The sequence below is a fragment of the Monodon monoceros genome, unplaced genomic scaffold (genome assembly GCF_005190385.1).
Source record: "Monodon monoceros isolate NGI ecotype Baffin Bay Population unplaced genomic scaffold, NGI_Narwhal_1 Super_Scaffold_16, whole genome shotgun sequence".
Classification (NCBI taxonomy): Eukaryota; Metazoa; Chordata; class Mammalia; order Artiodactyla; family Monodontidae; genus Monodon; species Monodon monoceros.
The window spans coordinates 35901370-35923550 of NW_021703772.1; the positions used below are offsets into that span (position 1 = coordinate 35901370).

Sequence of the window (22181 nt, forward strand, 5' to 3'; positions counted from 1 at the left end):
GGGTAGAATTTGTTTCAGTGTTTCTGGGGTTCTATGATTTATCGATTGTGGTAGCGTGATGTTTTACCCCAGGTTCAGTTTTATACAAAGAACAGATATTTATGAGAGACTCTGCCCTAAAGCCTTTGTAATCTTCAGTTAGCCCAGGGACCTTCTCAGGTAATAGAACCATATCTACTGCCAGCCCCAGGGAAGGGAGTGGGCCCTGTGGCCGCCTTTCTTTTGGAAACAGATGGTTTTAGGAGCCCTTTGAAAGAGGGGAGGAGAAAGGCTGGCCTCCTGTCATCTCAGACTGATTCCTGTCATTCAGGGGGCAGGTCCAGGAATGAAGGTGGACCCAGGAGGCAAAGGGGCTGGGGAGGAGACCAGAGCCCGTGGGCACCACACTAGAGAAGGACCCAATATTTGAGCCTTTCTTTGTCTGTGAGTGACTGAAGGGCAGGATCTGTGTTTGGTTCCTCCTCTGCGCCCAGCACAGTGCCTGACAGGTGATAGGCCATTGAAAGGTAAATTCACTTACAAGTGACGCAGGTCACCCACTGGACACAGCAAGTGTGGTGAAGGGTCCTTTACTAAAAGCCCACACCTTTAGATTTCTGTGGACATGGGCTTTGGAGTGTTGTTTTCGACCCTCAAGAAAGCTGTGTGCTTGGGATTTAAAGTTGGTTAATCGGAGCTGCTCTACTCTTTCCTCTCTTGGTTTCTTTGGACATCTTACTTATTTTCCTATGGTTTCAGCTTCCTCATTTATCAGATGAGGGTAATAATAACCCTCCCACAGGGTAAACGTGGGGAGGAAACAAAGGTAAGTATGTATGTCAGAGTACACGATGACTTAGGAGGCGCTGTGCAAATGAGCGTGTTGTTTTGTGTCCAGCTTTCTCAGAAGGCGGTAGAACCCTGTCATCTAGACCCCCCTGCCTCTGGACCTTCTTTCATCTTTCTCTGTTAGGTTAGATCTAGCCCATTAAAGAGTACTTGTTCCTCGGGTCACATTCATGCCAGTGTCTTGTCATTTCCTGAACACTGTAACTGTTCTCTAAAATGAAGGGAAGGGGAAAAAAAGCCTTTCTTTAATAAAGAAGTTGGCTTAATATAATTAGGAATAAAACAATAGCCTACAATTTGCTCAGTGATGCGGAGAAGATATCACGTTAGATATTGGAGTTTAACCAAGAATACATCTGTACTCAAGTCTCCTAAGATCTGGAGCACAGAGGAAAGATAAAGTGAGGGGCATCAAGACAATCGCACAATTGTCCTGCTTATCAGTTTGTGGTGTATTTATCCTGGGTCAGAAAAACCACTGTATATGTTGGTATTTGGCAGATTGCTTAGAGCAGCTTTGTCTGATCGAAATGTAATAAGAGCTGCGTGTATAATTTTAAATTTTCTTGTAGCTTCTTTTAAAGAAATGGTAAAGAAACAGGTGAAATTAATTTTAATAATACATTTTGTTTAACTCAATGTATCTAAAATATTATCTCTACATGCAGTTCATAAAAATTTTTTTGTGTTAAATATAATTATTTTTTATTTTTTGGTATTAAATTGTTGAAATTGAGTGTGTATGTCACACGCCACATCTCAACGCAGGACTAGTCAACATTCAAGTGCTCCGTCACCACTTGTGGCTCCTGTATCGGACAGGCAATTTTAGAATATATTTTAGAATGTAAAGTATGGTGCTTTTAACACTTTCACCCTTTTGCTCTGGGGCCTGTTGAACATTTTTGGCCTTAATTATTTGCATCTTCAGTAATTAGGCCATTCAGTGATTATTAGTATAATTTTTATGCTGAAGAAATGCTTTTTAGGAAGTATCATGAGCATTGATTATGGACCCTGAAAAAAATGATTGGTCTCTTTTTTTCCTCTGTAAAGTGGTATTAATACTGTTTTTGTAGAAAGAAAACCAAATAGGGACTTCCCTGTGGCGCAGTGGTTAAGAATCCGCCTGCCAATGCAGGGGACACGGGTTCGAGCCCTGGTCCGGGAAGATCCCACATGCCGCGGAGCAACTAAGCCCGTGAGCCACAACTACTGAGCCTGCGCTCTAGAGCCCGCGAGCCACAACTACTGAGCCCGCGTGCCACAACTACTGAAGCCTGCGTGCCTAGAGCCCGTGCTCCGCAACAAGAGAAGCCACCGCAATGAGAAGCCTGTGCACCGCAACCAATAGTAGCCCCCACTTGTTGCAACTAGAGAAATCCCGCGCACAGCAACGAAGACCCACAACGGCCAAAAATAAATAAATAAATAAATAAATTTATAAAAAAGAAAACCAGATAGGTTTCATTATTTGAGGGCTACATGTCAGACAGTTTAACTACCTTCCACTGTTTAATTGTCACAACCAGTCTAGGATGTAGATGCTATTGTTCGCATTTCAGCTGGGAGGAGTTTGAGCCTCAGAGAGGTCAGGTGAATTTCCCAGGATCACTCCTACAGGTTAGTATGGTAGTGCCAGGACTCCACCTAAGAGTGCCTGCCCCCGGGTGCAGAGCGGTCCTCTCCCCGCACGCCTCTGTTCCCTCTGTTCCCAGGGCCGTGCTGGTGAAGACCAGATTAACGCTTCATCATTATGCGCGCTTCTTCAGAGATCATGTCATAATGAAAGTGACAATTGAGCATCATAACTAATGACAGTTGGGAAAATGCATTTTTCCAGTAGAGAAAGTCCCGTTGTTTATTTTTCCTCTGTGATAACAGAATTAACCATTTATCCCAATTGTCAGGACAGCTCTTAATTTTTAGCAAATGGCTAGGGCTGTGTGCCTGTCCTCTAGATTAAACCATTTGCTTACCTCCTGCAATTGTAAAAGGCTTAGCGAGGCTTATAATCAAAAGGTTCAAAGTTCTCTCCTTGATCATCTGAAGATGGGTCTGTGCTACAATAAAAGAAAAATAATGCCATAAGCTGTAGGTATAGGGCTAGAACAAGAGTGTCTTTCTTTTTCTTCTTGATCATTTCTGAATTTTTATAGATGCAGTTTAGTTTTATTGCTGTTATTCTTTTGTTGGAACTTATCTATTAATTCTTCCCATTCTTTAGTTTTTGAAATGCTTTCCACATACTCTCCTTATCCTTTCATCTATTGTCACTTTTTTCTTTTTCTTTTTTTCCCCTTTTTTTTCCTGGAGCGAATGGGGGGACAAAATGGATAAATATATTTTTTTGATATATATTTCTACTCATCCTCTTACAGTTTTCTTTCCTAGGGATTTGCTGTTTTTAAAGGCATTTAAAACCTATGCCTTAATTTTCTTCTTCCTTACATTTGACTTCAATTGTACTGTTTTACCCGTTTTCATTTCTCTTGTCATTGTCACTAGTAACTGCATCTATTGTTCCTGCCTTCTTCTTCTTTTGTAAAAATTGCGTTTCATTGTAAAGATTTCGTTGTTTAGGTTGCTCCAATTCTACTAAAAAGGTACATTGTTTTGTCATTAAATATAACCTGTTTATGATCGTTTTTGGTATCACATGTATATGTGCTTTCAGAACAGATTCTGTTATCATACACTTCTGATTAATACTGTTTTGTTTTATAAATGACTTCAAAGTCCTTTTTTTTCCTTCTTTTTTTGAAAGTAGGCGATTGCCTGTGAGGGACTGGCGCTTGCGTTTTGGCTGTGAGGAGTTACTGCTGTCACGTACTAACAATTGCTTCCTTTACTCACTGAACTAAAATATTTAGGAAATATTTTGGTCATTGCCATTTTCAAAACATAAATCTCTACATGGTATATAGATCCTTGTGCTTTAGTATTGTATTTCATCTCTAACTCATGAACTGTTAATATTACTAAAAAAAATTAATGGGGTCTTAAATTTTTTCACTTGACCATAGACTTGAGGAAGATTTATGGTTCCTAAGTAATGAATACATGATAGCTTGTGGAGCAACTGGATTCATTTAAAGGTCTTATCTGTGATTCCCAGATGAGTGACACTTAGATGTTGACATTAGGAACTGCACATGGATTTTCAGCATTGAAACTTATGTACACACAGGTATTAGTGGTGAAGTAGCTTATGGCACCACTGACTGCACGGCCTTATGTGTGCTTACGTTTAAATCATTAAAAAGAGAAATCAACCTACTTCCTTGGACAAAGATCATATACCAGTATGTAAGAGTTAAAAGGTCTAAATGGGGGCTATTCCCTGCTGGTAAGGACTCTTACGAATAGGTCCTATAAAATGCCATTATGCTTGCTTAGGAAGATTTTACAACACTTTTCAACTGCACTGAGGGCAGGAGCAAGGTAAGGCTTGTTTTCATTTGTATCACTGGAGCCACAAGGGATACCTGGCACACAGTAGGTGTTCAGGGAGTAAGAGTTGGATAAGTGAATGACCACAGAGACAATTTGGAGGAAATCTATTTTATATTATTCACTACGTGTCTTACATGCAATGGGGAATAAAGCAGACATATAAGTAAATAAGCATTTGATATGCCAGTGCTGGTCACAATTTAAAAAAATATTTTGTAAGGCACCACGTGGCTAGGCTCAATTCTCCTCTTTATGTAAAACAATCAGTCTGCTCCATCCCTATTTCCTATGTTCCGTGAGTCTATACCATAGATAGTATATGAGCAATGGACGATAATGCTGCTTTGTTGTTCCTTGGCGTGAACACTAAGTTAATAGTTGTCCCAGGTCTGGTATTGTGTGGCTTGCTAGCCTGTCGTTCAGGCTTAGTAATAATTACCGTGATCTTTAATGATAACAATTCTTAATGAGTATTATTAATAATGATTATATTTAATAATTACATCCAACACTTACTACCTTTAATAATACTAATTAGCACATGGGAACCAGTTGCACCACTGTATTATCTTTAGCAGAAAAATCTAAATCTGTGACCTGGTAGTTTGCAGAGTATCTGTTCCCACCCTCTGCTTTCCAGATCAGAGTGAGTCAGGAGGCTTCTAGGGTCTGGACATCAGGGAGGGGCTTCTAGAGAAACTCCTCTGCATTCTGTGTGTGAGAGGCCATACTTGCATGTGTCATTTTACACAGAGGTCTTATTTTTATTGTGAAGTGCCATCATCATGAACAGCCCGTCTTCCACCTCCCCCATCTCTCTGCCTGCCCACTCATCCTTCATAACCTTTGATTTTTCTTGCACGAAGAGAAGACCTGGAGCAGATCCTTACTCCGTAACATACTAATTTGTGTGAATTATGTAGGGCAGAGTCCATGTTTATTACTCGTATGTTGGTAAAACTTTGATCTTCTTTTGCCATGGCTATGTTTAGATTTAAATACCTGTATGACTTTTTAAAAAAAATAAAAAACATTTTATAAAACACCTTTGGCGAATTAAACATTTTTTAGCTTTTCACATATTGATACAAAGGAGAGAAATATTTCAGTGACAACAGATTTCAACAGATTTTCAACTACACTAATTTGCTTTATTCTTTAGGGTAGTTTACTTCTTTTCTTTGAAAACCAAGCAGAGGTATTCCTTTCCAGTGATAACTGGTGTTATTATATAAAATAATAATATTTTAAAAAGACAAAGTTTCATATTTGTATGTATATTTTGACATAAATGTCAGTTAAGACTTACCTGAGCAGGGTATTTTCAGGTTAGTTGATGGCCTGTTTACCAGGATTTAGAAAAATAAAAGATACAAGAGGGGCTTCTTTTAAATTCCTATTGATTTTCTTGTACATATTCACATAATAGCTTAGGACCATTACTAGGTATCTTACAACATTTCTAGACAAAAGCAGATCTTATCTGAAAATACTAGTCCTGATTAATAGTTAATGATAGGACCATAGATACGAGGATGCTAGGGTCTGGAAGGTCACTTTTATCTCACCTATGCTCCGGCTGTGAACTTGAGGTCTCTCAGTCAGGACACCTCTGATTGGTGTGCTCCACTTTTTAATGACTAGAATCTGAGGGCTTCTGCCACTGCTCGGGGCAATTCTGCTGCAGTCTGATAGTAATAATGGAGGGGAAAAAACCCCCACAGTTTTCCCATTAGGCGCATCTGACTAAGAGGCTTGTTTAATCCAAACCACTGTCCACAGATGATAACTGTCTCTTCCCTTCTCATGATGACTGGGGTTTGCTTTGTAATGTTTGTGTTTTGTTCTTGGGTTTTGTCCCTGCAGGTTTGATGATTCCGGTCTTTTGTGTGGTAGAGCAGTTGGACGGCTCTCTTGAATATGACAACAGGGAAGAACACGCAGAGTTTGTCCTGGTTCGCAAGGACGTGCTTTTCAGCCAGCTGGTGGAGACCGCACTCCTGGCCCTGGGCTACTCCCACAGCTCCGCGGCGCAGGCACAAGGTATTCTCGCGTCTCCCCTCTCCTCCCCGTGCCTCGGGTGTGTCATGATTTGAGGAAGAGTGTGTTCCCCGAAATAATTCTCCAAACAGGGATCGGAGGAGAGTGGTTACATCTAACATCTTTCCCAAACAGTGAACAGCAGGATGTTTCATGGAGAGTCTGGTTTTCTGGTTGCATTGGGAAACATTTGACCAGTACCTCTAGAGCCACCAAAATCCCATTTCAAGCCATCACTTGCATTTCAGAGTGATCATCATGGGTTTTTTTGCATTAATAACTCTCTTATTTTCTCTAAGTCCCCAAATCGGTATTCTCAGAGTGCTGAGACATTTGACTCCTAACTTATCCAAACTTTAATATGTGAATTATAAGCTTTCAGTTTTCTAAATTTATTTATTGCTTTGGGCCTGCTGCTTTTACACATTATGATCAGCTTTTAGTTAAATAGAAAAAAATGTATGCCTCTTATATACTGTACTTTTGTATCTTTGAAAACCTCTCTGTAGTTCTGATGTGGTCCATTCATTAAAAAAAAAAAATGCTCAGTGTCTTTGTGATCAATTCATTTTACCTATTTAATTAAATATAATTAAATATTAAAATTGCATCATTATTTCAGTGTGAATTGTATAGCACTGGGGAATCCATTGTGAGCTTGTGTTGCCCATTGTTCTTTTATGCCAGATAATTGACAAAACAAATAGCAAAAAATCCCCAAACCTTGGAGAATGGGAAAATAAATTTTTGACCCAAGGGAATGATTATCTTTGTTTTTTAGCTGAAATTATTGAACTGTATAGATTATGATAATGGTTAGAACTAAAGGATAGAAACAAGTGACTTCCAGGTCTTGTTCCATATATTAATTTCCTTTATTACTGTCCTTACTTAACATTTGTGTATGTGCCATGGATTTTTGCTACTTTTTCAAATGAATTCCTCTTCATATACTTACTAAGAACTATTAGTCCAAACCTCTATTTATTGAGAGAAGGAAGCTATGAGAGATTAAACAGTTTATAAAAAGTTACAAAATATGGTGACCAAGGACATGGAATTAAAATTCCCCAGCTCTTGACTCTGATTTTGTAATCAGATTATTACTGTTTAAAAGAAGTTTTAATTAAATATTCAAATTATATCTTAGTTCTACCAAGAAAGCAACTCATCTGAAACCAGGAGGTCAAGAATGTTTTTCCAGGGCCATGGATTATTGTGAGTTGAAGTGCAGTCTGAATCCCAGCACTTGGCCTGTCTGGGTGCAGTAATACATACAGCTGAATCGTAGAGTCCACTGCTTTCAAAGCAGTGTGATAAAGGATGATTCATTTCCTTTCCCTGACAACTTTCCTTCTTGTGTGAGGGATTCAAGATTTGATCCCGAGCAAATTGCATAGTGGGCACCATTGCTTTTATTTCATGCTATGTACCTAAATGAAATAAAAGAATCCCCCCTCCTTCCCCCACCGTAAACTTTTCATGCCATTTTAGGGATATTTTTCTCTGAATGTAAAGGTCATTGTATCCCACTGCTTGCATCCTGGTGTGCCAGCTTCCTGTTTGACAGGGCTATCCATCTCAGTTAGCATGGCTGCTCAACACGCCGTGAGCTCACATGTGGAGCACAGAGCACTAAGTGGCCAAGATTTGATTCTTGGCACATGCTCAGGGAAGGGGCTCTCAGGAAATTTGCACGAGGGAGCCACACTGTTCCATTCAGTAGTGTGGACTGAGAGTTCTGCTCACCAAGGTGAGATCCACTAGCAAGAAATATGGTCTACAGTGGAGGATTAAAGAAGAAAAAAGTCAAAAGTGAATATTTGCTTCCCCAAAGTTTTTGAAAACCACGGTTAAAAATGACTAAATATTACACTTTTTAAAAGTTGAATCAACATCCTGAAGGTGCTCTAGATCATGATATAGTTTATTTTGTAGGTAAACAAGGGTTTTATCGCTAGGTCCTGTACTATAATTTTACAGATGGGGAAGAAAATCACAGTTTGTTTATTTTGTTTTAAATTAGATTGCTGATCTCTGTTTTGGGTAAATGGAAAAACTTGGAATTGTTTATTTGGAAATGAATGTATTAGATCTCTGTTGTCATTCAGATCATCGCACTTGTGCATTTTGCTGCATATTTATTACAGACGAAACAGAATGCATGATAAGACAGGTCGTTCATGTGCTGGAGAAACAGCAGAGTGGGAGGAATCTAGAAAAGGAGGCAGAACAAAATGTGACTGCATATCTGAGGCCTGAGGTTTTATGTGTCTAGTTTTTTGTTTTGGTTTGGTTTTATTTGTTTGTTAGTTTAGGTAATTCCCCCAAGATGGGAAAGTCATTGGGTGACCTGCTAGCAAATGCATTTGTGGCAGAGAAACTGAGTGTTTCCGAACCTCTTCTTCCTGTGTTGGGAAAGTTGGGCCAAAGTAAACTTCAGGGAGAGCTGGTTTCGTGAGCCTATTTTACAAATTGAGACTCTTGAAATGTGATTTTTCATTTTGACATGACCAGAAAAGGGCTTCAGTAATTGAATTGGAATAGTATTCAGATTAGCAATGTCATTATTTTGGAGTGATACTCACGTTCCAATGAGAGACAGCATACCCATGTTCTCGTGAGCATAGGATAGTCAGTTTCTTTTTCTGAGATGGCATTTCCTCCAGGTGAACTGAAGAGATTTTATTAAGAAAGAATATTTGCTTATAAAGAATGATAGAAATTCCACTAAAATGGAATTTAGGGGTTGCCAATCCTGCCCCCCCCTCCCCATTTTACAGTACCTTCTTTATTTGAAGCCAGATATTTGGACCCAAGAGAGGATAAGGGCACAAGATAATGTCATAAATCATGGGCATTATGTTTTTAACTGACCTAAACCCTCCGTATCCCAGAACACATACCATTTACTCTCTGTGATTCTCAAGGATATGAGATGCAGGATTCATCTGACCTGCTGTTTTGCATATGCAAAAAGCCTAAAGATGGCAAGCTCTTGGCTTTTTCCGGAATAGGTAGCCTAAAGTCTAATGAACAACAAGCACGTTTTATGTTATATGTTGAACTGTGAGTCAATATATGTGGATCAGAAGTAGTCTTCCAGTCTTTTGGAAGAGGAGTATTAACCTAGGGAACTGCTCTGCAGTAACCCTCCCCCACTAAACTCTTCATTCCCTTTATTCGTCTTTCTTGTTTCCTTTTCATCCTTTCAGTTTTGCTCCATAATGCTTTTGGTAATAGTCATGGGCCTCTCTGCATTGTCGAGAGAGTTCTTTATCTCACTGATTAAGTAGCTATTTGTACTTACCAAGATGGTTGGTGGACTCTGGGAGGTGGCAGTGATGGCAACGTGATTCCTCACTGTGTACATTTGACTTAATTTGTAAATGGATATCCTTTTCCTGCTTCCTATTTAAAATTTATTTTAAAATTTATATTAAAATTTATTTTTGACAAGAAAATTTTATTTAAGAACAAACATGCTGAACAATAAATAAGCAAAAATCCTTTCTGGCTGGTTATTTTTGGGGTCATGAGTATGTAAAAATTATGAGTTCAAGAGGAAGTGTTATTAGTCACCAGTTTTTCTTACTTGTGTTAGAATAATTAAGTGTATATAGTCATTTAAAGTGATGTTTTTAACAAGTGACACAAAAAAGCATTTAATACAATGTTATGTGAATCAAGCAGAGTGCCAAATACAGTCTCAGTTATATAAAATTTCACTTACATGCCTAGAAAAAAACAAAGGAAATATATTAAAATATCAACTGGGTGGGTAGTGGGATTATGTGGGATTTTCTTCTTTTTCTAATCAGAAAAAAAAAAGTACAAAATTCCACTTCCTCTATGAATTCCTCTCTGAATAAGTGGGAAGTTGTTATTTCCACCATATTATCCAATTTTGATGAACAGTTCACTTTGTCCCTAATTTATCCATAAGTGTGAAAACTTGTACATGATACAGATGCATTTCTGTTGTTTTTTCAGTTTAATATTAAAAAAAGAATCAGTAAGTCATTAATGAGCCCCTGTGATGTATAAAACAAGGGATTTCTTAGTTTTTTTAAAAAATTTATTTATTGAAGTATAGTTGATGTACAAGGATTTCTTAGAGTTTTAATAGTGCTAGGTAACATAAATTGAGCAATTGCTATTTGTCAGACACTCTTCTAAGAGATTTACATGTACTGACTCATTTAATTCTCATAACAGCTCTTTGAAGTAAGTTATATGTTTCCCATTTCATAGATGAGGAAACTGAGGCAAATAAAGAGAGAGAAGTAACTTTCCCTGGTGCACAGGGCTAGTGGATGGAAGAGTTGAGATCTGAAGGCTAGTTAACCGCCTCCTGAGTCAGAGTCCTTAACCACAGAACTGTCCAGTGACAGACCTGATCACGGGGAATGTAGACTTGGGGTAGGAGTCCATTCTTTTTTTTTTTTTCATTCTTATTTAATGCTTGTTCTTTTGATCTTTGACATAAGGCCTAAAAGGAAGGACTTTTTGGATTGGGTGCTTACTAAATATATAATAATTATATTTATTTGATAATGATTACATATATTCAATAATGATAAATTATACATATTTCATTTCCATCATGAAATATATAGAGATATTTCTTCAACGTAACTGAGATAGATTTCGTTAAAAACAAAAACCTCACAGAATTGTTTTTTTTTGGGTTTTTTTGGTTTTTTTTTTTTGCGGTACGTGGGCCTCTCACTGTTGTGGGCTCTCCCGTTGCGGAGCGCAGGCTCAGCGGCCATGGCTCACGGGCCCAGCCGCTCCGCGGCATGTGGGTTCTTCCCGGACCGGGGCACGAACCCGTGTCCCCTGCATCGGTAGGCGGACTCTCAACCACTGTGCCACCAGGGAAGCCCCAGAATTGTTTATTGAAGCCAACTCCTAAAACTAAAAAGTGGACCCACAGTAGGTTGAGGAATTCGAATATACATTTTTTGCTTATGAAGCCAAAATGATTCCTGATATGCAAATAAAGCATATTCCTTAGCAATTCTCATCTTCAAATTAATTAATTCAGTAGTATGAAATGCCTGCTGTGTGTCAGTCATTGTTCTAGGTTCTGGGGATAAAGAACTGAAAAAAAAGTCTTGTTTTCATGGAACTTACAGAGAAAAGTTTAGTATGTGGATGACTAGTTGATTTTCACCCTCTGAGCTCAGAAATATTGAATATTGAGGCTCAGAGAATAGAAATGCATATAAAATTTGTTTACAGGTCTGGTGCTAATTTTTAACTAAGTGTTCATTTTACTCCTGAAAAAACGCTCAAGAATTTCTCTTCCTCTTGTTAGCTTTTGGAAGTAGATGACGAGATGGGAAATAATGGGTTAAAACTTCTAGGAAATCGTACTTTGCATTATTAAAGGAAAGCTGTTTATTTGCCTCTTCTGTCCATTGTTGTCTTCATTTTAAAGATAGGCTTAATGTTGGCTTTGATTTTTATTGGTGAAACTCTTCTGCTCTCACAGGCCCATTTCTTCAGAACACAAGGGTGGTACTTGTGCTAGGCATTTAGTCGATGTTAGAAGAATGAACAAATAAACTTGAAGGTATTTATTACCCTGGAGAAATATGGATTCCTAAAAAGTGCCAGTTTACTGTCTTTAATTATTAGATTTGGACTCATGAGCTGGAAACTATTTTGTTCCCTTATAACAGAGTGATACATAGCACAATGTGAAGTCTGTAGGAATGCAGTAATTGTTTTCTAACTGAATGAAAAGTTTTTAAGGTTCATTTTTGCTAAATTTTATCCATGAAGAATTTTTTTGTGTGTGTATCACTGTGAAGTTGGCTCCCATTCATTAGCTATTTTTATCAGAACTGAAATATAATTTAACTCCTTATTGATCAGCTATCACCATTTCTAGGTTATTCTATGTCATCATTCCACAGTCAGTGATGTTTTGGCTATGCTTGGGGTGGCAAAACACTCCAATAATAACTGTTAGACTCAAAGAAGTAGTTATTCAAAGGGTACTTAGGGGATTGCTGAGATCCAGATTCTTCTGATCAAAAGTTAGAGATGTTTTGTCAGTATTTATCTGGACCTCATCTGTTTGAAGGCATTGTATGTAGGGTGAATAATTTCAGTCTATGGACTAGTAACTATGATAAGAATAAATAGAATAAGATTTAAAACCAAAGCAGTGAGAATATTTATATAAAAAGGAATGGAAGTGGAGTTCCCTGTGCTATACAGCAGGTTCTTATTAGTTATCTATTTTATACATATTAGAGTATATATGTCAATCCCAATCTCCCAGTTCATCCCCCCCACCCCCGCTTTACCCCCTTGATGTCGGTATGTTTGTTTTCTACATCTGTGTCTCTATTTCTGCCTTGCAAACCAGTTCATCTGTACCATTTTTCTAGATTCCACATGTACACGTTAATATATGATATTTGTTTTTCTCTTTCTGACTTACTTCAGTCTGTATGACAGTGTCTAGGTCCATCCATCTTCTCTATACAGTAGAAACTAACACAACATTGTAAAACAACTATACCCCAATTAAAAAAAAAAAAAAGAATTACCATATAACACAGCAATTCCACTCTTGGGTATATATCCTACAAACACCCCCAAAACAGTAATTCTAAAAGATACATGCACCCAATGTTTATAGTAGCATTATTTACAATTGCCAACCTATGAAAGCAATCTAAGTATATGTCAGCAGTGAATGGATACAGAAGAGGTGGTACATATATACAATGGAATACTACTCAGCCATAAAAAGAGAATGAAATTTTGCCATTTGCAGCAACAGGGATGGACTTGGAGGGCATTATGCTAAGTGAAATAAGTCAGACAGAGAAAGACAAATACTGTATAATATCACTAATATGTGGAATCTAAAAAATAAAACAAACTAGTGAATATAACAAAAAAAAAAGAAGCAGGCTCACAGATATGGAGAACAAACTAGTGGATACCAGTTGGGACGGGGAGGGGCAATACAGGGATGGGAGAGTAGGAGGTACAAACTATTTGGTGTAAGATAGGCTCAAGGATGTATTGTACAACACAAGGAATATGGCCAATATTTTGTACTAACTAAATGTAAAGTAACCTTTAAAAATTGTATAACAACTTAAAAAAACCTTTTTAAATAAAAAATATTTTATATTAAAAAAGGAATGGAATGGCTTAATTTATGTATTATTTATTTATTATTTTATATATTATTCATTTATTAATTATCATATACTTTCCAGTGGACTAGCTCTACAACATACCACATATTGGGAAGAACTTTACATAGAAGCTACTGTTAAGGTAAATTTCATCATTAGAAATGAATACACTTTCATTTTAAGTTATTCAGTGCTTGAAATGCTCTGTTCTTAAATTAATTCTCTAAAATGTTTTATTATGGGAATATATAACATATACAAAGTTGAGAGACTAGTGTATTAAATACTCACGAACTCATCAGCTAGGATCACCAATTAGCAATTTATGGTTGATTTTGTTTCATCTATGCCTTACCCGTTTCGCACCTCTCTCCCACTGGATTATTTAAAATAATCCTAGACCTTGTATTTTGTCCATAAATATTTTACTAAGTGTCTCTTAAAGACTATTTTCAAAACATAACCACAATACCAGCATGACGCCTAAAAGGAAAGATAATGATTCCTTAATATCATAAAATATCCAGTCAAGCCTCAAATTTTCCTAATTATTTTCTATATATGTATATATTTTTAGTGTTTATTCACATCAAGAGCCATACAAATTTATATATTGCACTTGGTTGATGTGTCTCTTAAGTCTTTGAATCTGTGGGTTTCCCATTCTCTTAAATTCTAAAAAACTCTAAAACTTATGTTTGCTGCTTTAATTCAGAATTATTTTTAGTTTGCTAAACTTAATGAAAACCCTAATCCTATAAATGCCTGCAAATACTATGATTTCAAATAAAAAATTAATAAGCTTAATCATAACCTTGGAAAGGAATTCAGAAAAATCACTTTTTGTTTTTCTTTTTGAGAGAGGATGGTTAAAAGGCATATGTTGTCTAGAGCTGAAAGGTTTTTCATGTTCTAAAAGTTTGACATTCTCCCTACTGAAAATGTTTTAAATGATCTCTTGCCTTGTCTTTCTTAGTTTCTTTGGTTCTCTCTCTCTTTTTTTTCTATGTTTTCTTCTTTAATTAAACTCTTATGTTTGGGAGACTCTCAGAAGTTTTTTCTTCATAAGGGCAATGTTGAAAAAAAGGTACATATTTAGAAGTTTTAGGCCTTGGAGCAACCTTTTAACAAACAAGCTGCTTTTTACAAAATTCTGTGGCTCTCAAAAGACAGCTAAGAAAGTTCCCCAAAATTGCTGTTAACCATGTTTCAACCCTCATTAGAGCTGGATGGGCCAAAATATAAAACACTGGCTGGGCTGACACAAATCTCTAACAAGCCCCCATGCTCTTCCCTCCTCTGCTATATAAAATTAAATATTCATGTATGTGTGTGTGCATACATATTTGTTCACCGGCACATAGCAAAACCTGAAACACTACTTTTTAACTAAATGCCAGGGGAAAAATAATGCTCATCTTACTTCTTTGTCTAATATATACTTAGAAATGAATATCTAATACAAGTGTTTATAGTTCTGTATTCCTTATATTTGTTTATATTGTCATAAATATGTTATTTAAAATATATAAATATGTAATTATGGCTCGTTTAAAGGTCAGCTGATGGAATTATTGTCTACAGGTAAATCTGTAGAGGGTGAACACCCCATCCAATTTGATTTGTGGAATGCCTAGCTGTTGGGTAGGAAGTACTTGATAAGAAGTGTTAAGGGCAGTGAATTAAAAAACAAATCTTATCTCACTTTACATCTGACCTTGCAATTTCTGCCAGAATGTACAGTTGAAAAAACCATTATCAGTGGAAATAATTCATTTAAAAAAACAGGCTCATTATTTTCTGTATTATGATGGAAGGGTTTAGCAATGTTTACAGTTATCTGTTTTGTTTGGGGCAGTTGGCCATGGTGGCCATTAGCTTTGGTGTATTTTTAAAACTGCTTAAAATCCTTCTATTTGGAATTTGGTCATTAATGCCTAAGACCTGGAGGGGACTGATCATCTTAGTTCTGTGTTTTGACATTCATGTAAAATGATCCAGGTTAAACAGATTGACCCACAGTGATATATAACTTATTTAATAATTAAAGTATGTCCCATTAAAAATATACAGCTCGTGAGGAGTTATGAGTAGGAAACCTACAATCTAAAACTGGTGATAACTCTGATACAATTTATATTGTGATTAATTTTTTATTCTATTCCCTTCAAGAGTATAACTGTCTTTTACTAATGTATGGATTTAAAATGCAGGGTAGAGTCATTTGCTGAAGACCCACTCTTTTTTGTGCTTTAAGAAGATGCAGTAGCGATTCCGTTAAAGGAACTCATGCGGTAAAAAGCACATTCAATAATGATACAATAGACAGTGCTGTTACCTTTTGGGTAGATCCTTTATATTTAAAGCTCTCCATTGGTACAACTCTCCGTCTTGGTGCTATACCAATCATATTCCAACTCTTAATAAAGCCTGTTTTGACATTCATGATAAACAGTGAAAAATTCTTGGCCATAGAGCATTTTGTAATATTCCAACGCTTTTTAAAAACTCCCTGCTTTCTTTTTTTTTCCTTTTTTATATGGATAAGAGCTCTGTCATCTAAATCTTTTAATTTCAGTTAATTCTTTGCGAAATGGTGAAATTTCAGAATTGTAGGTCCTTTTACTTCTTATTTTAGTGTACATTTTACTTTATACTTTGTCCAAATTTTCTCAGATACAATTATAATTGTATTTAAGCATTTTTATGGGATAACGACTCCACAGTAATTCATTCATTGCATAGTGTCAGTTGGTGGGCAGCTTATTTGTGACTTATGTAGGCACCTTGGCACACGAAGAGGAGCCCTGCAGTGTCAGGGGCCCCTTCTGTCTGCAGTGTGACAGAGCTCAGAGGAGGGCTGTGCGGAGGCAAGGGTATGGAGCAAGCGTGCAGCTGGCCGTTGGTCACTCAGAGGCTCCTTGGTTTGGTTTCCGAAGTGCCGCGTAGATTTCACATGACTGTGATGAGCATTTAAAATCCAGTGCTTTGAAAAGCAATTTTTTTTTTGACAGTAGCTTTGAGAGTTTTAAAGAGTCTTATATCAAGGTTCTACTTGCTCAAAAGCAGTAATTGGCAAAATTATTTGTGTGTCAATGAGGGAAAACACAAAGGTTTTTTTCCCTGTCGGCCCCTTTTTAGTTTGAAGAAATACCACCCAGGACAGAACGGCGAATCTGCGCTCTTGTTTTACAAGCTCGTTACTCGGGTTGGAAAAGATCGCTGCAGGCTATATGCAAATAGTGCCGAGGTTTCTCTCAGTTTCCAGCTCCAGCTCGGCAGAGAAATGCATCCAACACATTCTTTCTGTCGGTTTTGTAAATCAAAGAATGAGATGCTGGAAGGCTCATAGCACAGTCAAACCTCTGTCCTCAGTGATTTGGCTATACGAGGCCTAATCATCTCCCAGGTGTGAAAACTGGGCCCACCATCCTGGGAGCCAAGTTAAGAGGGTGGTCTGTTCTTAATCAAAAGCTTTGACCAGTTTTACCAGCTTAAGGTGATACTCCAGAGCCAGAGTAATAAATAAAAATTTAAGTGTCGTGTTTGATTATTATGAATACAGTGATTCCTTAAGGGAAGGGGGAGACTTCTTTGGAAGGGCGTCTGCTTTAGATACTCTGCAAGGGAAGAGAGATATCAGAATTATTTGGGAAGGAAGCACTTTATTAAGATCGTTAGTCTTTTAGAGCATCATTGGAAGAAATGTAGCTGAGTTTTACTGTTCCCTTTTCATGGAGAGGAACACAATACAGAAACTTTTAAAGATTATACCTTAATTTTCTGGTTCTTTCACACACTATGATATCATTCATTCACTTAACAAATATTTCTTGAGTGCCTATTATGTGTTGGGGACACAGTGAAGAACCAAACATACAATGCCTCCGCCCTCAAGATACATTCCAGTAGGAAAGATAGAAAATAAACTATAAATATACAATAAAATGTGTGGTAGGACCTGGCAATAAGTTATGCTTATGTTGACTCTGTTCTCTCAATCTTGTCTAGAAGGAGGTTTTGGCAAATTTAGGCTTCTGGAAAGTAGCCGTTTAGCCAGAACAAACTTGAAGGTTTTGAATGGGGTTGAGGATTAAAAATAAAATGATGTAGGTACTGAGAAGGGTAAGCCTCAGTTTTCTGAGAAATTTACCTATTTGGACTATCTCATGTTTGGAATAGGATAAATGTAATGTCAGAATTAGCTTAGATTAAGCCGTAGTTTAGTTTTTGTGAGGGAAACTGAAACTTTTACATAATAGACATGCTATGAATATATTTGATAGAGTTAATATTATTAACTAATTAGTAATATTAAGCTTCACTATTTATTTACTGCTTCTCATACACCAGGTACTGTTCTAGGTGCTTCACATATATTTGCTCATTCAGTCCTCATAATAACCCCCATGAAGTGCATGATATAATTGTCCACATTTTACCAATGAGGAAACTGACATTCAAAGAGGTAAACAGCTTAGCTGACACTAAAAACCAGCTTCAGAGAATGTGTACTTAACCAATATCCCATTCTGTGGCATTATATTTGTAGTCTGCCAATTTAGTCTAGAATTCAAACTAATAGTAACTATATTTTACAGGCATAAACCAAAGATTGACATTTTGGAATTGGTAACTGAACATATATATGTTTAAATTGAGTGGGGAGCTTGTTTTGAGTTTCAATAACAAAATGGAACTTGCTGTCTTGGGATGGCATTTTATGAGAATTTATTTTGTGAGACCCCCATTTTTGTATACCTAAGCTCCTTATAAACTTATAAATTAAAAACTTTTTCTAATAACAAGCTAGTGCTTATTAATTATAGAAAACTAAAAAATACAGAAAAAGGAAAAAGAAGACAAACCCCCCACACCCCCCCATTGGACCTACCACCTAGAAATAAATGTAGGTAACATTTTAAGACACTCCTCTTTAGTTACAGTGCTAGGCATTTTTTTACATAGTTGAGGTCATATATGCAATATTTTCATCTGTGGTTTTTCACTTAATATTATAATGTATAATTTGCATATTATTTGTTATTATTTCTAATATTTTATAATAGCCAAGTTTTTGGTTTTCAAAGCAAATGTGAAAGATTCATTTTCTTTTGATGATCTAGAAGGATTTAGGAGTGGTCAGTAAATTAGGTGTTAAGTACAGATGCTGTGCGTAGGCCATGCTGGACGATCAGAGTGACCAACTCCACTGTTTATGTGAGAACATAGTTATCCTTTGAAAATAAGTTTCTTGTAAGTTATTTCATTGCAGGGACTTCCCTGGCGGTCCAGTGGTTAAGACTCCAAGCTTCCAATGCAGGGGCCGTGGGTTCGATCCCTGGTCGGGGAACTAAGATCCCACATAATGCGCGGCCAAAAAAAAATGGCTAAGTTAGTTCATTGCAGGTGAAAGGCTGATTATTTAAAAAATAATTTTGGCATTGACCTGCTTTCTTCCTTACCTCTGCCTTGTGGTAAAGAGTTAAGTTTTTTAATGTGGGAGAAGAGTTAAAAGACATTGTGTCATTCAGGAAACCTTAGTTAATTGATTGCTTATTTTGTTTTTATAACAGTCTCGTTCTTACCACATTTTGGTCATTCTCCTCTTTAAAAAACACATACACAGCATTGTGTGGGTTAGTTACTGAGCGCTTACTAGTTTCACAATGACAGTCCTGTGTTAATGATGTCCCTTGGCCCAGGAATTAATAACTGATGACAGTTTGTCTATTTTTTAGCCTCTGGTTTTTGCTCTGTGCAGTAAGATGGAGATTTTCTGAAAGAGTCATTGGGGAAAACTCTTAGGGAAGGTTTCTCCTGTGTTTGAATTGACTGAGCACAGCTCACTATGGGAGGTAGGGAATTTGTCAAACAAATCATGAAAACTCCCAGGCTTGCAGGAGCAATGAGCTGTAATCCCTTTTTGGTGGTTTGTTTCTAGAGGACCTCAGATCCTGCTGGGCATGGGAAAGAGATGATCATCTCTCCGTCTCCCTTCTGTATTTTATAGTTCTAAGACTGACCCAACTTCTTTCCATAGTCTTCTCTGTAGCTTAGAAGGTGTGAGATGGTCCTAGTTAGAAGTCAAACGTATTTGGCCACCTACCCTGCACCCTTTCCTAACAGTGTCATTGGTACCATTCCGATCATCTCCCTTTTGTGTGCTTTTCTGGAATCATTCAGCTCACACTGAGGTCTGTCCTCAGAGGTAGGGATCACTCTCTTCCTATGTGATAATGTTGCTGGCTCTTGGATAGAAAGAAGTATTTGACTGCAATAAATATTTAGGTGGGTTTTCATAATGGGCATAGCAAGGATTGGTCAGGATTTATGTAACCCAAATCAGATAATAGATGTTAAAATGTACTCATGTGACCAAAAATATCAATTCATATGAACAAAGAGTCTTAATTATGAAACCAATGTTTTATCGTGAGATATCTTACATAACACATTAAGTTATAATCTGCTACTATTTTCCTTTTTTCACTTGTAACCCCTAGTGGATATTAAAATGCACCCATTTGCAGTTTAAACAAATGCAATTAAGATCAATAACTGCTTTTCTGTCTTACTTATTAAAGGGAAATTTCCTGTTGTGACTAATAAGATTATGAATTTGTCTGAGTCTCTCAGCAGATACTAATTCAGCCAGGTAAATGAAAAAGAATAGGCCCAACTCTGTTGTAAATCGGGGGGATTAAAACACTTATGGGTGTGGTGTGTTCCCCCAGGAGACTGAGGTGTCATTTCGTACTTGGTAAGGAACCTTGGCTGCATTGTCTTGAAGTTTACAAAATTAACCAATTTATCACCCCAAAAAGGACACACCAATAGGATATTTTTCTCTTGTCTATCATTGGAATACCTCGGTATTAATCAGTAAGACATAGTTTTGTTATGTTTTCATGTATGTTTAGTCCTTAAAAGAAAAAAAGGAGTGGTGTGCATATTGTTGCTAATTATAGTGCTAGTGAACACAGAGCTTACTGTATGCCAGGCATGTGGCACATTTAATGCTCACAAACCATGTGTGGCATAAGTACGATTATCTACATTTTACAGCTGAGAAAACTAAGGCACAGAGAGGTTAAGTGAATTACCCCAGGGCGTCCAGCAAGTAAGTGATGGAGCCGCGATTCAGATGTTCAAACCCAGGCATTCTGCTTCTTGAGACAGTGGCTTAGTCACTATCCCCTGCCTCTCTATGGCATCATTAGACATTGTTGTGATAGTGAATATAAATAAAATCCTCTACAAGGCCTAATATAACTAGACTAACTCACTAAAATGCTACTTATTTTCCCCTCTTTTTCCTTTATTTATTTATCTTTTCTTCTTGTAGTAGATTGGGAGACAAGAACTTCAAAAACATTGTGAGTGCATTCTACTTAATCTGAAATATTTTGATGCTTCTGGAAAAGTGAGATGAGTTAATTTCATATATAATTGCATGAGGAATTATAAATTATGTTTTCTAAAATACCTATGACACTAAACCACAAAATGAACAGACAAAACAGATTTGTTCTCTGACAAATCAAGATATATGGCAGTGTTTTCATTGCAAGTGCCGTTCGTGGGGATGGAGCAGCTGAGCGTGCTACAATATGACACAAACGTTCCCAGGCAGCTCTGCTTTCACACGGGCATCCCGAGGTGATTTACAACACGTACTAAAAATTTTTTTAAAACAGTGTCGGGCAAAGCCCAGGTTGAACTTCTAAAGTCATGGAATGCAGATATATTTTTCTAACTGACCTTCGTTAGCATTAACTTACTCTTCAGAAATAAGGTTGTTTTATCCTGTGGAGAGAATGGACTATTTTCAGGGCCCTGGGGGAGTGACATTTAGAAAATTCTGTCTTAAGTGCATTTAATAGTTTCCTGGAAGGTATGTGTTGTTCTTCTGGAGGGTAATTTATTCATAGTAAGACTGAGTAATAATTCCTTTTTCTTCCCACTGGACTAAAAACAGAGTGTGTTGTAGGTCTCTGTGTGGTGAAAGGCTAAAAACTCAAAATTTGGATGTTGTGAGTTCAAGCACTTCTCAAAGGACCTGTGTCCGCAAGCTGCCACAGTCATTTGTTTGCCCTGAATTTTTAAAAGTCTTTGAAATGTGTGGAACCAAAATAGTTCCGTTTGTAGTACTAGGGAATCTGGGAAAATAAGTGTTGTCTTCTGTGGGGGAGAGACTGATATGGGTTGATTGCTGGTAGCACCTAATCACTGCGTTGGTTTTGTTGGGCGGTGATGGATTTTTCACTGAGTCTGCCAAAATCACTCACCTGGTCCCTTTTGTGATCCATGACAGGTGATTTATGATGGGTGGGTAGGAACAGGAGGGGAGATCAGATCTTTGGGTCAAAGACAAAAACAGAACTCCATAAGGCAGATCTTGGTTTATTTTGTATGAGATTCCAGTCCGATGGGTGAATTCAGACATAACAGGAGATGTTATTGTGTGTCGCTAATACTTGTATTAGATGCTTTATTTAATGTTTTCTTTTTGGGTACGTTTTTTATTATGTGTAACAAAAAGGTGGTTGAAAATGGTTGTCCAATTTAAATGTGAGAGTTTATTAAACAGACCAAATCAAACAACAGATAGTATTGTACAACACTGTGAGGAGGTAGAAGGAAACCAGGCTAAGTTTTGAAAGTAAAAGTCACTGATAACAT

The 22181-nt window shown here is 37.2% G+C and overlaps 1 protein-coding gene across 3 annotated transcripts in view; it reads left to right on the forward strand.

Moving 5' to 3' along the window:
* SATB2 (SATB homeobox 2) overlaps window positions 1-22181 on the forward strand; it is a 191116-nt gene that overhangs the window by 20295 nt on the left and 148640 nt on the right. For all 3 annotated transcript variants that reach the window (XM_029224494.1, XM_029224493.1, XM_029224496.1), the window contains exon 3: window positions 6151-6327. In XM_029224494.1, coding sequence (XP_029080327.1) covers window positions 6151-6327 — 177 coding nt within the window. The remainder of the gene's footprint in view (window positions 1-6150; window positions 6328-22181) is intronic.